This window comes from Peromyscus californicus, unplaced genomic scaffold, assembly GCF_007827085.1.
Source record: "Peromyscus californicus insignis strain IS unplaced genomic scaffold, ASM782708v3 Scaffold_8__1_contigs__length_139910024, whole genome shotgun sequence".
In the NCBI taxonomy this organism is placed as follows: domain Eukaryota; kingdom Metazoa; phylum Chordata; class Mammalia; order Rodentia; family Cricetidae; genus Peromyscus; species Peromyscus californicus.
Genome location: NW_026294606.1, coordinates 52,827,333 through 52,844,892, shown reverse-complemented (window position 1 = coordinate 52,844,892; position 17,560 = coordinate 52,827,333). Strand labels below are relative to the sequence as shown.

Below are 17,560 nucleotides of genomic sequence, written 5' to 3'. Positions count from 1 at the left end.
TTTTTAAACCTAAGTTCTAGGAAACAAACTTGGATCTTCATGGTTGCCAACCAAACCATCTCCTAAGCCTGCCACATACACTTTAACAAGGATTTTCTAGAGTGAAGAGGTGCTAAGAAATGTGCTACAATGCTGGAATTTCTGATGTCCTCATGGCAGCCATCAGGAAAAAGCAGGCTGTCACATGAGCTGGAATCTCTCTGGAAGACACAATAAACTCCAGCAGAAACCCAGGTAGATTTGATCATGTGGCACTTCATACACACTCCTGAAACAAGCTAGTCCCAGTAGTTGAATTGCTGTGGGTCTCTTTGACAGAACATTCTTTCCTTGCATCTTCCAGCTGCCCTTTTCTTACCATTTGAAACAGGGTTCCTTAAATCCACTAATAACAGCATCTCAGAAGGGCTTCAGTGAGTGGCTCATTCACATGAACCTGTCTGTTAGCATGTACAGAAGTCACACAAAAGGGAAAAGGCCTAATATATGCCAAACAGACTCGAATAAAGGCAATACCTTAATACACTCAATTAATTTTTATCTGAGCCTCTGCACAGCACATAGCAGCATGATATATTGCCATATCCGTTCCAGGAGGCCTGGTGAGAGGTCAAATGGAATAGACAAGAGCTGGAAAGCTCTCAAAATGTGGGGAAGGATCTCTACTGAATACCCAACTTCTCAGCTGGAAATGTTCTCCAGTTCCCTCTACCTCCTGTATGTGTCACAGAAGACAATCCAGTCAACTTTGCCCAGACTTGGATGCATTTTAGGCACTGCACAACTATCCGGAAAAGTCAAAGACAGTCACACCCCATCCCTTTCCTGCAGAAGGATACCAAAAATGGCTGCAAAGGGCCTCAAGAACAAGTAAAGTTTCCCTTAATGGGTCTGGCTTTGCACTGGGGGACCAAGACTGCGTGCAGTTGTTCCCAGGGCTGTGGAAGAAGAGCCACACATGATGGAGGAGTCCACTTGGGCACAAGGGAAGAGGTAGTCGCACATGAGCTTGTAGTAGCCTCGAGGATTTCCTAGGGACACTAAATTCATTCGGCTGCCTATGAGATCTCAAGGCCCTGCAAAGCAGAATCCATCACCAATGGGCAGAACTTGTACAAACAGCAAGAATGATGGAAAGCAGACTGCCAGTGGCATGCTGAGGGGTCTGGGAGAAAAACCACAGCTCAGTTGTTCAGTACCCATGTGATATCATCCCTCCTTGGGGAGGCAGAGCTGCTGAGATGCAGGGTTAAGGGCTATGAAGAAGGTTTTCCTGAAGCAAGAGCATGTAAATCCCAAGATTAGGAGGCATGAGTTTATTCTAGATCTCCCCTGAATGATTTAAAAAAAAAAAAAAGCCAGTTCTGCATGGTTTGGCATTTCTGCCTAGTTTGTTAGTACCCAAGCTCAGACACTGTTTAAAATCTCTTTTCTCTCTACTGCACACACTAGTACCCACTGAGACTACTCTAGTTAGTAGTATCCCAGGACACTCCATGAATGGGGCCTCGCAGGCACAGAGGATTATGGTTTATAATGATAGGTACTGGTTTGTAAAAGATAAACTTAAAACGTATGGTTGGAGAGAGAGAGTTCAGTTTGTAAAGTGATTCTCAAACAGAACAGGACAGAACAGGGACCAAAGTATGACACTCAGAATGCATGCCTAAAAAGAAAATGAAACAAAAAAACAAAAACAAAAACAAAAGCCAGGCATGGTGGTACATGCTTATAACCCCAGAGTTGAGGAGGCAGAGACAGAGAGACCCTGAGGCTCACCAGGCAGCCTAGCCTACACGGTGAGTTCCAGACCAATGAGAGACTCTGTCAAAAGAAAAGATGGATGGTACCTGAGGAGTAGCACCTGAAGCTGTCCTCTGACCTACACACACACACACACACACACACACACACACACACACACACACACACACACACACACACACACGGGAGAGAGAGGAAGAGAGAGAGAGACCTCAAGTGTGAATGTTCAGGGAGGGTGGAGATGGAAACATTTCTGCTGATTGTGTTTGTTCCCAGGTAGTTTTACTGTGGCCTTTCCCAAAGTGTCCCAGCAAGGGGCAACAACACACAAGTGTACAGGGGGTAAAAGATGGGGAACCGCTGACTCCACAGAACAAGACAAAAGCACCTATTGGGACATCTTCAGTTGTTTTGTCATAAGTGACCTACATCCTCTTTGTGTCCATAGCAAACACCGAGAGGACTCCGAGAGATCAATATTTATTCGTTTAAAGGAAGGAGGCTACAGGCTTCGAGAAAACATCTTCTTCCATCTCTATGTGAGCACGTCCCCCTGCGGAGATGCCAGACTCAACTCTCCCTACGAAATCACAACAGATTGTAAGAAACCACATATTTATTTGCCTTTTGTCAATAAACAATGCCAGACCAGGCTCCCTCTGGCTAAGCTCTGTCCCAGGCCAGCTGGGCCAAGGCATCTTGTGTGTAGTGTGGATGGATAGCTGGATGGAAGTGAATCATAGCTACAATTAGATACCTCCAAAACCTCCATCTAAAATGCTCAGGTCATTGGCAGAAAAGTAGTTTGGGGTCTAAAATTAGCTATTTAATTACAATGGCACTCTGCTTTGTTTTACTAGGTCAGACATTCCCTATATCCCAGGCTGGAAAATGGAACCAAAGAGAAAGCAAATGAAAATTACATGGGGTGAAAGCAAGCTCAGACTAGCTCTTTTTGCCTTCGTTTGCAACTTGGGTGAGAAAGAAACTCAACTTTTGCAACATAGCCAGGGGCCAAAGTGTAGTGTCCATTAACTTTAAAATGCCATTGCTAAACCCTTCTCAAGGACACAGTGCCAATCCTCTCCATCACCACTGTGCGTTTCTAGGATGGAGGATAAAGGTGGGTGTCCACACCTCTTGGAGATACTGGTGAGACTGTCTTGACCATAAAAGACAAAAATCAGCCGGGCGGTGGTGGCGCACGCCTTTAATCCCAGCACTCGGGAGGCAGAGCCAGGCAGATCTCTGTGAGTTCGAGGCCAGCCTGGGCTACCAAGTGAGTTCCAGGACAGGCGCAAAGCTACACAGAGAAACCCTGTCTCGAAAAACCAAAAAAAAAAAAAAAAAAAAAAAGACAAAAATCAAGGACTCTCACCTTCTCTCTTAAATTATGCCATATTCTATTACTGTAACAGGCATACATCTTGCACTTATTTGTGTGTATACCACACATGTACACTCACACACTCCTCCAAACTTTTTCTATTTGCATTCTTTCCTTATTTATTTGTATGTATGTGGTGTGTGTGTGTGTGTGTATGTGTGTGTGTATGTGTGTGTGTGCGTGTGTGCAGACACATGTGTGACACAGTCCACCTGTGGAGGTCACACAACAACCTCAGCATCCATCTTCACCCTCCACTTGGTTTAAGACAGGTTCTCTTCTTTTTTGTTCGTGGTTGTATACACCAGGATCACTGACCACTGAGCTCAAGGGAGTCTTCCCATCTCACTTTAGGAGTGCTGGGTTTGCAGGTGTACCACACTGCACGCAGCTTTACATGGTTCTAAGGGCATAAACTCAGGTCTTCAAGCTTGCACAAAGTGCCCATCACACACACACACACACACACACACACACACACACACACACACACACACACATACACAGTCTCTTTCTAAAAGCTTGAGAGAGGAAAGTGCTGGTCTGTGTGATCTCACGTTCTATTCTCATTTCTCTTGACTCAAGGCTGTGTCTACTATCATGTTGGCCAGGATACCACCACCCCTTCACCCTCCTGTGGGCAGTTCCTGTAGTTTCTCCGATAGTGTGTTCCCTTTTCTGATTCTCACTCCAGCTTGGTTCTGCCATTTGCTTTCTAAAGCATGTGAAATGTAGGGAATACCTGCCAATCCCTCTCTTAAAGGGAAAGCAACAGAGTTGACAAGAATGAAAAAGAACTTTTTTGAACAAACACTCAAACTGAGAGTTAGAAAAATAAGCTAAATATATATGGGTTTGAAGACTCATATATATTTTTTTTCTTTACTTCTTCTCAGTGGCTTCTTTGTCTTGGCGAACATCCCCTACACAAGCCTGGAATACAGCAGGCATTTGATAAGTGTTCTTTTTTTATCCCTGACTTTGATGATTAGACCATAAATGTAACCTCACCCACAAGGGAAAAAGAGAGTTAGGACCAGCCCTTAGTAACCATGGAGTGTGATGTGTTTCCACTGGAGACTTCCTCTGAGCACAAGGCACGTTTGATGGCTTGATAACTTTATTAGAATCAGATCCCTTTCATACACATATATTACCTTCATTTTTGCATAAAGAATTTTATGTTTTATTTAGCTCAAATGAACCCCAGAAAATGTTAACTCTATTCATATAGAAACACATAGACACATATTTAGTTTTACTGTCTGTGCTTGGAAGAGTTTTCTAGGCCTGTGTGTTGGCTGTTTGCATGTCTCTGGGATAAAACACCTGGCAAAGGCAACCAAAATGAGGAAGGGTTTATTTGGGGTCATATTTTCAGAACAGTCAGCCCAGCATGTCAAGGAAGGCATGGTAGCTGTTCACATCATGGCTACCAGGAAGCAGAGGTAAAACAGAAGGCAAGCTAAAACCCTAAGGCCACATCTCCAGTGACCCTCTTCCTCCAAAGGCTATACCTCTAATTTTTCACCAATGATACCATGGTGTTTCAGATCCATTAACAATTACTCCAGTAGTCAGATCAGAGCCCTCATGAACTAATGGTCCCTGGAGATGTGCTCATAGATACATCCAGAGTATGTTCCACTAACCCAGATGTTCCTTAGTCTAATCAAGTTGACTATCAAAATTTGGGTAGGTAGGAAAGTGGGGAAACTTGGGGGGAGTTAGGAGAAGGAAGTTGAATATGATTAAGACCTATTGTCCAAAATTCTCAAAGAACTAGTAAAAAATGAGGAAAAAAAATTAACCATCACATCATACTTCTTAGGCCAGTCATAGTGATGCATGTCTATAAGATATATTGAATAGGCAGAAGCAGGAAGGTCACAAGTTTGAGGCCAGGCTGGGCCACACTTTGAGCTGGAGAGATGATTCATTGGGTAAAGTACAAGCTTGAGGGTCTCAGTTTGAATCCCTGGAACCCATGTGAAAAGGGAAGCCAGGTACATTTGTAAGCCCAGGGTTTGTGATGGTGAGGCATCCACACACCTGAGCTCACGTACAGAAACACAGAGAAGGGGAGGGATGAGGAGAAGAGAAGTGGAGAAAAGGAGAGAGAGAGAGAGAGAGAGAGAGAGAGAGAGAGAGAGAGAGAGAGAGAGAGAGAGAGAGAGATTAAAAAGGTAAAGAAGGAGCTGATTCATTTCTTAATAATATCCATCAAGGTAGATCTACACAATACTAACTTGCCCTAGAAATATATGAAATTTGGTCTGTTTCCCAATAGCTCTTTGAAACATTTGGAGTTAGCTCTAATTTATTCAGCTTCCTCCTTGGCCTGCATAGCCCCAGCAGGAGTTAGGAGAGGGCTAAGTGAGGACCACAAAAATGTCGACCCTGCCTGAGGCCTTGGTCCCCTGTGGGGACCATTCTGGCTCATTGGGTTTCCCGTGTCTCTGTACATCAAGCACCAAGTGTGCCTTCTCAGCCCTCGGTTCTAACTTGCAATGTCAGTGGTTTAGAAAAGCAAACAAATGCATTCTCAGAGGCCCCCTGAGGTTCACTTGCACACACAGATGTCTTTTATTTCATGGTGCTTTTAAGAAGTGGCAGGTGCTGGTAGGAGGAGAGAAATGAAGTCTTTCCCTCACAGCGTTGCTGTGAATATGGCAAGCAAAGGGAAGATGCTCTTGCCTGCATGCCTCTAATGTAAGCTGGTGTCTCCCGACCCACTGGGGAGTGCAGAGGAGGCAGGCACTTGCAGTCTTGCAAAGTGGACTCATCAGCTAAAAGCCATGCATCATTTTCCCCTCGTCACTCCAAGGACAAGGAAAGCCAACTACCTGCTGTCCTCTGAAGAAGCCTTCAGAGAGACTGCTCAGCATCCCTCACGCCTCCTGAGGAAGGCAGATGCTCTCAGGAGCAGCTTCCTCAATTTCCACCTTAAAGAGATTGCTACAACTCTCCCAGCTGTCCCCTTGTACACTGATTTTTTTTTTTTGTTCCCCTTTAAGGAGGGCTGGACTGCTGGATAATGGAATTCAAGTGATCAGGTTTTTGCTTTTAGGGGCTCCTTCCAAGGCCAGCAAAGGACCAAAGGCAATAGTGACAATCCCCTGCAGGAAGATTTGTTGAGATACTGCGATAACTCCAGTTAGCACTAGTTCTAGAGGTCCACAAGCTGGCACCATCCACTCCCTACAAGTTAATTTGCAGAAACTCCAGCCTCACTGCACCAGCAGCTCAGGGTCTGTGTCCCTAAATGAAACACTGGGAGCCATCCTTCCCGACCCCAACCGTCAGTGTGGTATTATTATGCACAGAAGCCAAAGAGCACAAACACACTCAGCCAGCTCCAGTGAGATCTTCATCTGGGATCTCAGAGACATTCCAGAGCAAAGAAAGCTCCTCCAGGACAGGGCTCGGGCTTCCTGAGCTTCTGTCACTGCCAGGCACAGTGTGCTAATGAGACTGATGACTGAAGCTCTTTGTCATTTTAGTCCCACTCTGTCATTAGGTGTAACATAGCTATCACACAGCTCCTCAGAGAGCCTGCAGTGTGCTGACCATTATCAACTCGTGACTGTGGCAGGGTCATTCATTCTCTCCCTCATGCATATATACACATATGTATCTCATGCATATAAACACATGCACCTGAGGTCATGTGCATATAACATATAACACATACTTGCATAAGCCCATGTGGTCACATGTTGTGATTTATCAGAGTCTACGAACACAACTACAACAGGACTATAAGTCCAAGAGACTTAACTACGTGGCATAGATTGTCCTTCTTTTTAATTAGTGTAGGAACACAGAGCAGAGCAGCCTAAGGGAAAAAAAACTACAGTTTTTGGGTTTCAGAGTGTGTTGTGTTGTTTGTTTGTTTATTGGAGTTTTTGTTGCAGTTTTGTTTGGCTTGGTTTGGTTTGTTTCCTTGAGACAGGATCTCATAAACCCCAAGCTACCCTCTAATTTGCTTATGTAGCCAAAGATGGCCTCAAACTCCTGATCCTCTGTCTATTTCTCCTGATCTGCTGGTACATGAGTGTACCTCACACCCAGTTAATGTGGTGCTGGGATCTAGCTCAAAGATTCATTCATGCAGGGCAAGAACTCTACAAACAAAGCAATATTCCCAACACTTTCCAGAGTTTTGAGCGATTATTTTTAATATGTTTTAAATTAAAACATAATTACATCATTTCCCCACTTCCCTTTTATCACTCTAGGCCCTCCCATGTCCCTCCCTTCTAACCCCTACCATGTCCACCCTTACATTTCCAAATTGATAGCCTCTTTTTCTTGATTATTATAGATAGATAGATAGATAGATAGATAGATAGATAGATAGACAAATGTGTAAATATTATCTGTCGAGTTTGTTCTTGCACAAATCTACAAATAAAACCTGAGTCCATTTTTGTTGTTTATGTATATATGGTTTTTCGTGGTTATGTATATATGCCACTTTGTATTGGATAACCAGCTGTGCAGGGCGGGGGCTCATCCTTGGGAGAAGCTAATTATTCTTTCAACAGTCATTAGTATTAGTTGCCTATAGTTCTTTGTCTAGAGGCGGGAGCCCATGAGATCTGCCCCCTTCCATGGTAGCATGTCTGTTGATATTGTCATTGTTTAGGTATTGTTTATGAAGCCATTTCTCAGAAAGGCAGTCTTACAGTAGACTTCCTGATACTGTGGCTATTACAATCTTTCTGCCTTCCTCTTCTGTTATGTCTCGTGAGCCACAGGTGTAGAAGCTGTGCTGGCTGCAGATGTATTCATTGAATCTAGGTACACATGACCCATTCTCTGCATTATGTCTGGTTGTGGTTTTCTCTTGTGGTCTCCATATGCTGTATAGAGAATCTTCTTTGGTGAGGAGTATTAACCACACCTATCTGTGGGTATAGGATAAGAATGTAGTTGGCAATTATGCTAGTCTAGCAAAGTGACAGTAGTATATTTCTCTTCTAAGATACATGATCTCATTATTCCCAGGTAGTTGGCTAGGTTTCTAGTAACAGGCATGGTTTCCCTCCTGGTGAGTGGGCCTTAAATCTTAGTCATTTGTTACCACCAACACTATTTCACCTTTACAGCTATCTTGCCATGCTTATCATTGTTGTTCATTGTGTCATGGCTATGTAGGGCTATTAATTGCTTCCCTCCCTTGGCAGCTATTATAGTGCTGTGGGAGCTAGAGCATAAGATGAGGACATTCAGGTTGGATGTAGCTCAAATCATCCAAGTCCTGCATCCAATGTGTGTAATGCCTTCAGCAACAAGTGCTTACCTTCAAGCTGTGAGGTACAACCAAGGGCAACAGCAATAGCCTGAATTGCCTCAGAGGTCACTCTCACATAACTAGAAAGCCCATGAAAGAACACAGCCTGACTTAGAACTTCTAGGAGGACATATCTAGCTCCCCAACAGCACAGAGTAACTTCCTTTTCTACCAGAGACCTTTCTAGCTCACAACTCAGGAGGTTGCCTGAGTCCTTAGAGCCCTATGGGTTAAACTCTAGATGATCATACCAACTCCCTGAGGCCACATGCAGGGTTCCCAAGTCCAAAGGACAAGACAAGGACCCTGGTGATATCAGGCCTGATTTCTTGGGATGTCTATAAATTTTCTGTGTTCCCATGTTTTACTTATGCCCCAGCATCTGTATAGATCAAAAGTCTTTAAGTACAGAACCAATGACAATGGGCTCATAATATTTAGGGAGATACATTGTCTGCAACCTTGGGAATGTATTTGGTTCAGTTGTTTCCAATCATGGTTTACCTATACGGTCACCTGAGAAGTTTTTCAAATTTTGGTTCCTGTCACTTTTCCTTTGGCCAAGACTCTTTTTCAGCAGAGATGAATCATATCATCAGTCATGTTTCAGGTCACTGGTTTAGAACTGCCTTAAATCACACCCTGACCAATCCGGTCATTTGTTTCTTGCTTAGTAGAGAGGCCTGCAAGGAAAAGACAGTGACAGAGTGTCTGCCAAGGCCACACAGTGCTCTGTGCAGGACATGTGACTCCCAACATGGTATGCTACATGCAGCAGAAGGGAGAAGTTGCTTCAGCAATGGCCTCTGCATGGCAGAGCCACTTGTTCCTCTCAGAAAATTCAAAGCTGCTCAATCCTGTGACTTCCTCTGGTTCTAGGCCAACATCCATCAAAGTGGAGACAAATGCCTAAAAGTCACTTATGGATGTGATGCCTTTGTCAGATGCATAGCTGCAAAGATTTTCTCCCATTAGATGAGTTGTTCCTTCACTCACTTAACTGTTTCCTTCACTGTATAGAAGATTTTTAATTTCATGAAGTCCCATTTGTTGACTGTTGGCCTTATTTCCTGAGCAATTAGGGGGGTTCTATTTGGAAAGTCATTGGCTATGCCTGTATCTTGATGTATTTTTACCTACTTTTTTCTCTGACAGTTTCGGAGAGTCGGGTCTTATCTGACAGTCTTTGACCCATTTGGTTTGATGTTCATGCGTGGTGAGAGATACTTTCATTCTTCTATGTGTCCTCTCTTACTTATGGTTCCTGAAGCTAACATGGCCACATAAAACCATGCATGTATTTATTAAATGAAAGTGGAAGTGGAAATGTCTAGAGGAATAAAAGGGACTAGTGAGTGTGAGGAGGCACAGGGGAGGGTGCAGGGGAGGAACAGGATGAGGGAATATACTCAACATATACTACATACCTTTAAGAAACTTTTTCAATAATAATAATAGGTTGTATGAGAGATCCTAAATGTAAGAGAAGAATATCAGGACCCACGCACCTCCTCATGGCTGAATAACTTCTGTCTTCCTCTCAAATCATCAGTAGCCTCTTTATTAATCCCCTTTCATTAACTAACCTGGCAAAGTCAATTATTCCCATCACTTTCCAATGATCTAGCATGTTAAACTCTATAGTAAATCTTCTACAAGATGTCATAAGATAGCAAGATTCTATAATATAGGTATCTACAGTGTTGTGCTAGGTGCCTAATGCAGTCAATCTAAGCCAGTCACATTTATTGTGTAAAAGGGCAGGGTACAAAACTGAGACACAGTCCTGTAGACAGTCGGGGATCTAAAGCATGAGTCCCTAAATTCCTATCTTCAGATGTCCTACTGAGTCACAGAAACATGTTACACAGGATCATGCTCATGAATTGTAGAGTAATACATTTTCATAGTCTCATAATGCAAACAAAACGAAGATCACCTATATAACCACATGGTAACTATTAGAGGTTTTATTATAGTAAACGATAACCTACTTCACAAATACACTTTCTAAACTATGTTAATTGATGATAACTTGAATTTTTTTAATGTAGTATTTAAAAATACTTTCTTTTTTATACCTTTGTCGGGGGGGGGGTGGGAATTTTTGCTTGTTAAATTGTTTTGTTTCTAATTTTAAATTCTGATCTACACACACACACACACACACATACAAACACACACACACACACACACACACACACACACACACACACACACACACAATTATACCATTGGAGCAGCTATAATATTTAATTAGTTGTCTCACCAACCCTTTTGAGCCTCTCCTAAAAATTCAATATTCACCTAAAGAGTTTTTAAAGCATACTACCACTCTATTTTCCTTACTATCAAACCAAAAAAGTTAATAAACATAATAACAATAGGGCGAGTGGTCTCTGGATATAAGAATTGAGTAGAGTGTTCCAATGGACTTGAAACTATCTATGGATACATGACAGGCAGGATTTTAAAGTTCCACATCTTCGTTGTCTCAAGAACAGGTTCAATCCCCTGCTGATAATTTAAGGTCAATCCCCTGCAGTTGCTGGTTAGATTGGCATTTTATTATACTTGAAGAGGCATCTTCAGCTCCCTCCTGCCTCTTGCAATTAGCCAAGAAAAATCAGAGCGAGGGGAAATGGTTTGTAGGAGCTCACCAGCTCTTCAGCTCACCCTGGGACTCAGTGGACTCACCAGGGAACACACTAGAAAAGGCAAAGAAAACACACCTGGGAGCATCTCCCACACCTGGCTCTTAAGGCGAAATTAATCTAACCTAAAACTTAGAGTTGACTCCTAAAAAATATTGCAACGCAATCCAGGATTTTTTTTATTGCTTGACATTAACAGATGGTGAAAATTTAGAAAGCTTTTAAGCTATAATGGGCAACTTTCAAGGCCTGGAAAATGTTACATAGTATCCTTGGAGAATATAAGGACAGTATAATTGACAGAAGTATAGGGACAGCAAAGTACCATATCCCCTGGAAATCTGCCTCCCAAGTGTGATAGTAAAGTCCCTTACCTTTGGACAGCACTATAGAAGCTGTAAGTATTGCTAGCTGCCCCATTCCCAATTTGCTATCTGCCACAGAAAGTTAATATTGGAAAGGACCCCATCTGAATTGTGTAATAGTTCAGGATTAAACCCAAATCATGTCAAGTATTTTTGAGTCACATGAACTATTTTTATTTTGTTCCATTTTATCACCAGTATTATTGTCATATTCACCTTCACTGTCATCATCATCATCTCCACCATCATCACCATAGCCACCATTATCATCACCACTACCATATCCACATTACCAGTACAGCAGCGCCACCATCACCATCACCGTATCACCACTACTGTCATCATTAATAGCTCCACAGTGTTACTGTGGAGTACCACCATCAGCATCTTCCAGCTTGTAGTGCCATTTAAGTTTGCTTATTGCATCCATCCAGGCTCTGTTTCTTCTTGGTTTGTCTTCCCATGGATGACACAGGGACAAATCTAAGTTGGATCTCATCACTTGTCTGACTGGCCACAGTGAAAAAGCTATCTGGAGCCACTCAAAAGTTTATCTTTTCCAAGCTTTGAGACTCCTTTCAGCCCCAAAGATATTCTATGAATGTGTATGGAAAGAACATCAGCTCAGTATAAAGTACACTGGAAATGACTGTAATCTCTGCAGGAGAAATGTCCACAACAAGCTAATGTGTTCTATTCACTATGTCAGTGAAAATAAATGATGGTGAAACTACATCTGTGGAAACTTCAAATCTTAAAAACATTTTAAAGAAAATGTTTAATAGAAAATGTTAATAATAACACTCATGCTACCATGTGTATAATTTGTAGACAAAGCAGTTAGGCATTTCTCTAATACCATATTATCTAAACATCATGCATAGAATTTTTTAAAAAAAGACAGAAAATTAAATGTAAAGTTTCTCTTGTTCATGCTGGTTTTACCAGGTAACTGTGGACTGTACGGTGTAATATATGTGGGTATATGTGTGTCAAGAAGGGTCTTGGAAGAAGGGAAAACTCAGGACAGACTTGTGAGAGACATATGGGGACCAGCCTCAGGAAGTTTGTCATTTACAAGCAAAGAAAAGTACCTGTGTCCTCTAGGCCCTTGGTAGTCAGTACTTAAGAAGAACTACATGTTCCAAGTTATACTAGCAATATATACTGAATATATATGTCCATTACCACACAAAATAGTGAGTTTTGTAGTGATGTTTTATACATCTATCTCATTGTAGTTTGCTCATACCCATTCTCATCCTCTCTTCCCATTCTCCCATCCTTCTGGTCTCCTTCCCTCCAAATAATTCCCCTTCTCCTTTCTATCATTTATATAAATCTGGATTTCCTCGTAAGAGAGAAACATTCAATGTTTGTCTCTCTCCCCACCCTCACCACCTCTTGTTCCCCCACATAAGCTTCTCTTCTACTTCCATGAGCTATATAAATTTTTTAGATCTGGATTCTGCATATAAGAGGAAACACACAATATTTGTTGTGAATCTGGCTTATTTTGTTTAATATGATTGTCCCAGTTTCACTTCCTACTGAGGTGACAAAATACCCCGACAAAAGCAACTTTAAGGGAGAACTTTAAGGTTTGTTCAACTTACAACTCCTGGCTCTAGTCCTTGATTGCAGGCAAGTTGGGGGAGAAGCTTGAAGCAGCTGGTCACATTCACAACCAGAACAGAGAGATAATGAATGTATGTGTACTTGCCTTCTAAATGATGCAAGATCCAGTCAATATTAATCATCATAATGATGACCTCCAGTTCCATCAACTTTCCTGAAAAGTAAAGATTTCATTCTTCCTCATAGCTGCATAAACTTCCACTGTGTGTCTGTACTGCGTTTTCTTTATTCATTCTTCTGCCAGTGGGTATCTAGGCTACACCAGCCTTTTCAGACCTGCTGGCTTTCCTAATCTTTACAGCCTAGTAGCTAAGCACCACCCATGGCTCTGTTTTAAGAGGAAGTAACCACGTCACAATCATTTTAAGTAGCTTTCCCACAGTCACAAAGCTAGTCAGTAGTGACACCAGGATTAAAATCTAGACCAGCTTGAGAGGCCAAACCCACACAGCACCTGCTCCAAATGACCTGAAAACTAGGCACAGCTTTACATTTGTTAGTGGCTGGGAAAAAAGTGAAAAGACATTTCTGAACTAAACCTTCTTGACCATAAGCAATTGTCTCATCTGTTTAACTGCCTGAAATTGGTAAAATTTCTTTAGAATCTATGTATATGAGGCATAATAGTCTATGCCTTTCTTTCTTACAATTACCCTCTGGGTTGTATCCATGTATACCTTGAGCTGGGAAGTATTCTTCCCTTTTGGGAAGAAAAAAAACCTTATGTAAAACTGTTTGGTAAAGTTTATTCTAGACAAATCAGAAAAACTGAAAAGAAAAATACAATATCCTTGGGTATTCCTGGGGATTGTTCAGGACTCCCCACAAACGATGCTCCAATCCCTCAGAAAATTGCTGTGGTGTTTGCACATAACCTATGCACATCCTCCCATGAGATCTAAATCACTGCTAGGTTACTTATAATACCTAAACAATGTAGATATGATAAAAATGGCTGCTGTACTATATTGCTTAGGGAAAAATAAAAATTGTAATTTTTGAACCTAATGTTTTTGGTTGAAGGCACAGCTACAGAACCTGTGGATATGGAGATCTGACTGTGGTTCACAACTTAGAAAAATTACACATTTCAATTCTGATGTCCAAAAATGGAATGTTAGACTCATTCTATGACAAATCAACCCAATGATGGCTTTGTGCTTTGAAAAAGGGCAAAGGAGACAGTGTGGCCCCACAGAGTCTCTGAGACATTTGCTCTCTGTCCTTCACGGGATATCTGGCCAACCCCAGGCTAAAATCTGCAGCCCAGATCTTAACCATTTCACTGTTAAAATGAGTAAATTCCACCCTGCCTTCACTTCTAAGACCGGCCTTTTGAGCCCGGGCTGCTTTGTCGCACTTCCTTCCTCCGCCTCCACAAGCAAACTCTTGTGCCTCTGGACCAGCGTTCCTACCATCTTTCACGGTCATTTCTTCTTTCCTAGTGAACAGCAGCAAACACATCGTCAGGAAGTTCCGAGGCCACCTGCGCACCAAGATTGAGTCTGGGGAAGGGACAGTGCCTGTCCGGGGCCCCAGTGCAGTCCAGACATGGGATGGCATCCTGCTGGGGGAGCAGCTAGTCACCATGTCCTGCACAGACAAGATTGCCAGGTAAGAGCCCATTTGGCTGTTCTGTTTCCAAAATCGGCTCTAGAGCTTAGTGAGGACAGCAAAACAGCAGATCCATACTAGGTCTTAGCATTGAACCCACTCCAAGAAACACAGTGTTCATCATCAAGGACTCAGGTGCCTGACATTTGGACATACATGTTCACATGTGCATACATATTGTGTAAGTGCACACATATGGGAACATTTGAAGACCAGAAGTCAATGTTCAGTGCCTTCCTTAGTCAGTCTCCACCATTGAGATGGAGTCTGTCCACAAGCCTGGAGTTCACCAATTGGGCTAGACTGTCTGACCAGTGAGCCCCAGGAATTTGCCTATCTCTGACTCCGCAGCACTGTGATTACAAGCACACACCACCACACAGGGCCTTTTATGTGATTTCTGGGGGGGGGGGGGGTCAAACTCAGATTCTTATGTTTGAACAGCAAGAATTTTACCAATTAAGCCATCGCCCCAATCCCTGTCCATCCATATTTTTCATTTCATATGCTTGAGGAAAAAGCACCTTTCGGAATGCACATACCCAGCAATTTCGAGTTGCCACAGCAAATATTCAAAACCTCTGACCTAAGGGTTAATTTTTCTTCTGTTGCAATGTAAATTGAAATAATTATTTTTATGAGGAAAATAAAAGGACTTAGATCTGCCATCTGTGGATGCTGTGACCACTATCACAGAATGGGACTGACTGTGGAGCAAAGAGGGTTTTTCTCTGCCACATCTTTTACTTTACACTAAAGGTGTTTCAAAAGCCTCCACAGGCTGTTCTCAGGGAGGAGTAACCCCAGCATCAAGGTGAAAAGAAGGAGAAGGAATTTGCAGGAAGGGCATCTCAGCGTCCTTCACAGACTCCTGCTAACTGAGAAAGGCCTGAGCTGGCTGTGAGTCACCCCACTCCCCTTAGCCTCATCGTGATGTCCAAGATCCACTCCTTGCTCCCTGCCCCCTGCCCACCTTAGTTCTGATGCCCAAAGATGCCACCCACTGCAGGAACAGTTCCGTAAATCATGTCTGGAAAATATTTACAAGGTGTGATTTGAGGTGAAGGGTCATAGCAGCTTGAATTTGCCTGAAAGAGTCATAAAGTCCCAAGCTACATCAACCATAGCATAAGATGTTTAGAAGAGAGAATCAGAGTGGTTAAGAGAAAAGGCTTGATGGTTAATCACTCTTGCTGAAAAGTTATGAGTACTGGAGTTCTGATTCCAGTGCCCACAAAAAAATCTAGGAATCCTGCAGAGGCAGGTAACTCCAACTCCAAGGGATCTTATGTCTTCTTCTGGCCTCTATGGAAGCACAGACATGTTCAGCCATGCATACACATACAAACAAGCATACACACACACACACACAAATATACACACACTCACATAGACTCAAGCATGCACACATATACACAGATAGATAGATAGATAGATAGATAGATAGATAGATACATACATACATACATACATACATACATACATACATACATAGAATCTTTAAAACTAAATAAATCAGAAGCTCTTTTGGAAACCATGATAAATGTACTGATCTATAGTTTAAAACCTAAGTGGAGAGGAAGGGGAACAGACCATCCTAGGCTAATGTAGTCTCTAAGCAAGCACACACCCAAAAATTCCAACAGTTTTCTGTCCCGAAAATTTCCTACATGGGTGTATTTGCAGCTGCAGGTAGTTCAGAAGTGAGCATCTTTGTCTTAGAAGGAATGAATGGAGAAAGGCTGGGGAGGATAGAGGGAAAGTAAAGGCTAATGACCCAAGGAAAGTTGAGTATATCATCTAAAGCAAGAAGCGTCTTACACACACAGCCCTCAGCTTCCTGTCACCAGTGTAGGATCTAGAGTCTAAGACAAGCTGTCCCCCACAATCTCAAGAGATCCCCCAGTCAATCAAAGTGCCAGAAGGCACAGGCTGTGTTCCTAGTACCTATATAAGACTTGGGATGTCCTGTATGCTCAACAAAATACATGAACCAACTGAGCTATGCTAAGTTCTACACCCTGAAGGACTGCTCTATTGGGTATCTTTTACTCTACTAAAGAGAACCAAAGCCAGGGGGTGATGAGGGTTAAGTTCTGCTCTCATTTTAAGATGGAGACATCAGACATTAAACAGTGTAGGGAAACACAAAGTGTCACCCCAAAGTCCAGAAGTCAGTATCCCAGGTCTCCTCCTCTACCCTACTCTGAGGATTCTGGGGCTCCAGGGCAGGGAAAACATGAGCCTCTATCAACAGTGATTCCAAATTCTCATGGGAAATTACCAAGTAGCTATAGAAAAAAGAGTACCATTTAGGTACTGGCTTTGATTGCCCCTGGCTTGGCAGAACAAGGAGAGGGTTAAATGTCCGTAAATCAAAGCTCTGATTTCTCTATCACGGGGAACAACCTATATTCTTCAAACAGCTCATCTTTGAAAAGAAAATGTATTCCTCTTTACAATATTTTCATCTGTTCTTGGAGTGAAAGGGGGGAAAAGCAGCAATTTTCACTTCAACAAAAATTCTCTTGATACCCTCAGACAATGCTAGTTTTCTAAGTTAATTCTATGGCTCTCCAGAAAAATGAAGTAAATTAATGCTACAGAAATGAAATCTTGTCTCTAGGATCTTAAACATCAATAGACAGTAAATTAAACAGGGGCTACAAAGCCCACCTTATATTGGTTGCTGGCAAGTCTATCAGTGGTAATGCTCATAAGACAGGGCTTTATCTTTTTAATGAAATCCCCTTGAAAAAAAAGCAGAAGTCATGTTACATCACCTCCAGGGATAATCAAATGATGTCCTGAATGGAAAAATATTCTAGACTGTTTTCTC

The 17,560-nt window shown here is 42.3% G+C and overlaps 1 protein-coding gene across 4 annotated transcripts in view; it reads left to right on the top strand.

The window, feature by feature from the left end:
• Positions 1 to 17,560, top strand: part of Adarb2 (adenosine deaminase RNA specific B2 (inactive)) — a 543,626-nt gene that overhangs the window by 486,287 nt on the left and 39,779 nt on the right. For 3 of the 4 annotated variants that reach the window (XM_052729373.1, XM_052729372.1, XM_052729374.1), the window contains 2 exons: positions 2,213 to 2,364; positions 14,553 to 14,721. In XM_052729373.1, the coding sequence (XP_052585333.1) occupies positions 2,213 to 2,364; positions 14,553 to 14,721 (321 nt within the window). The remainder of the gene's footprint in view (positions 1 to 2,212; positions 2,365 to 14,552; positions 14,722 to 17,560) is intronic. The other variant, XM_052729375.1, reaches the window with a different exon arrangement.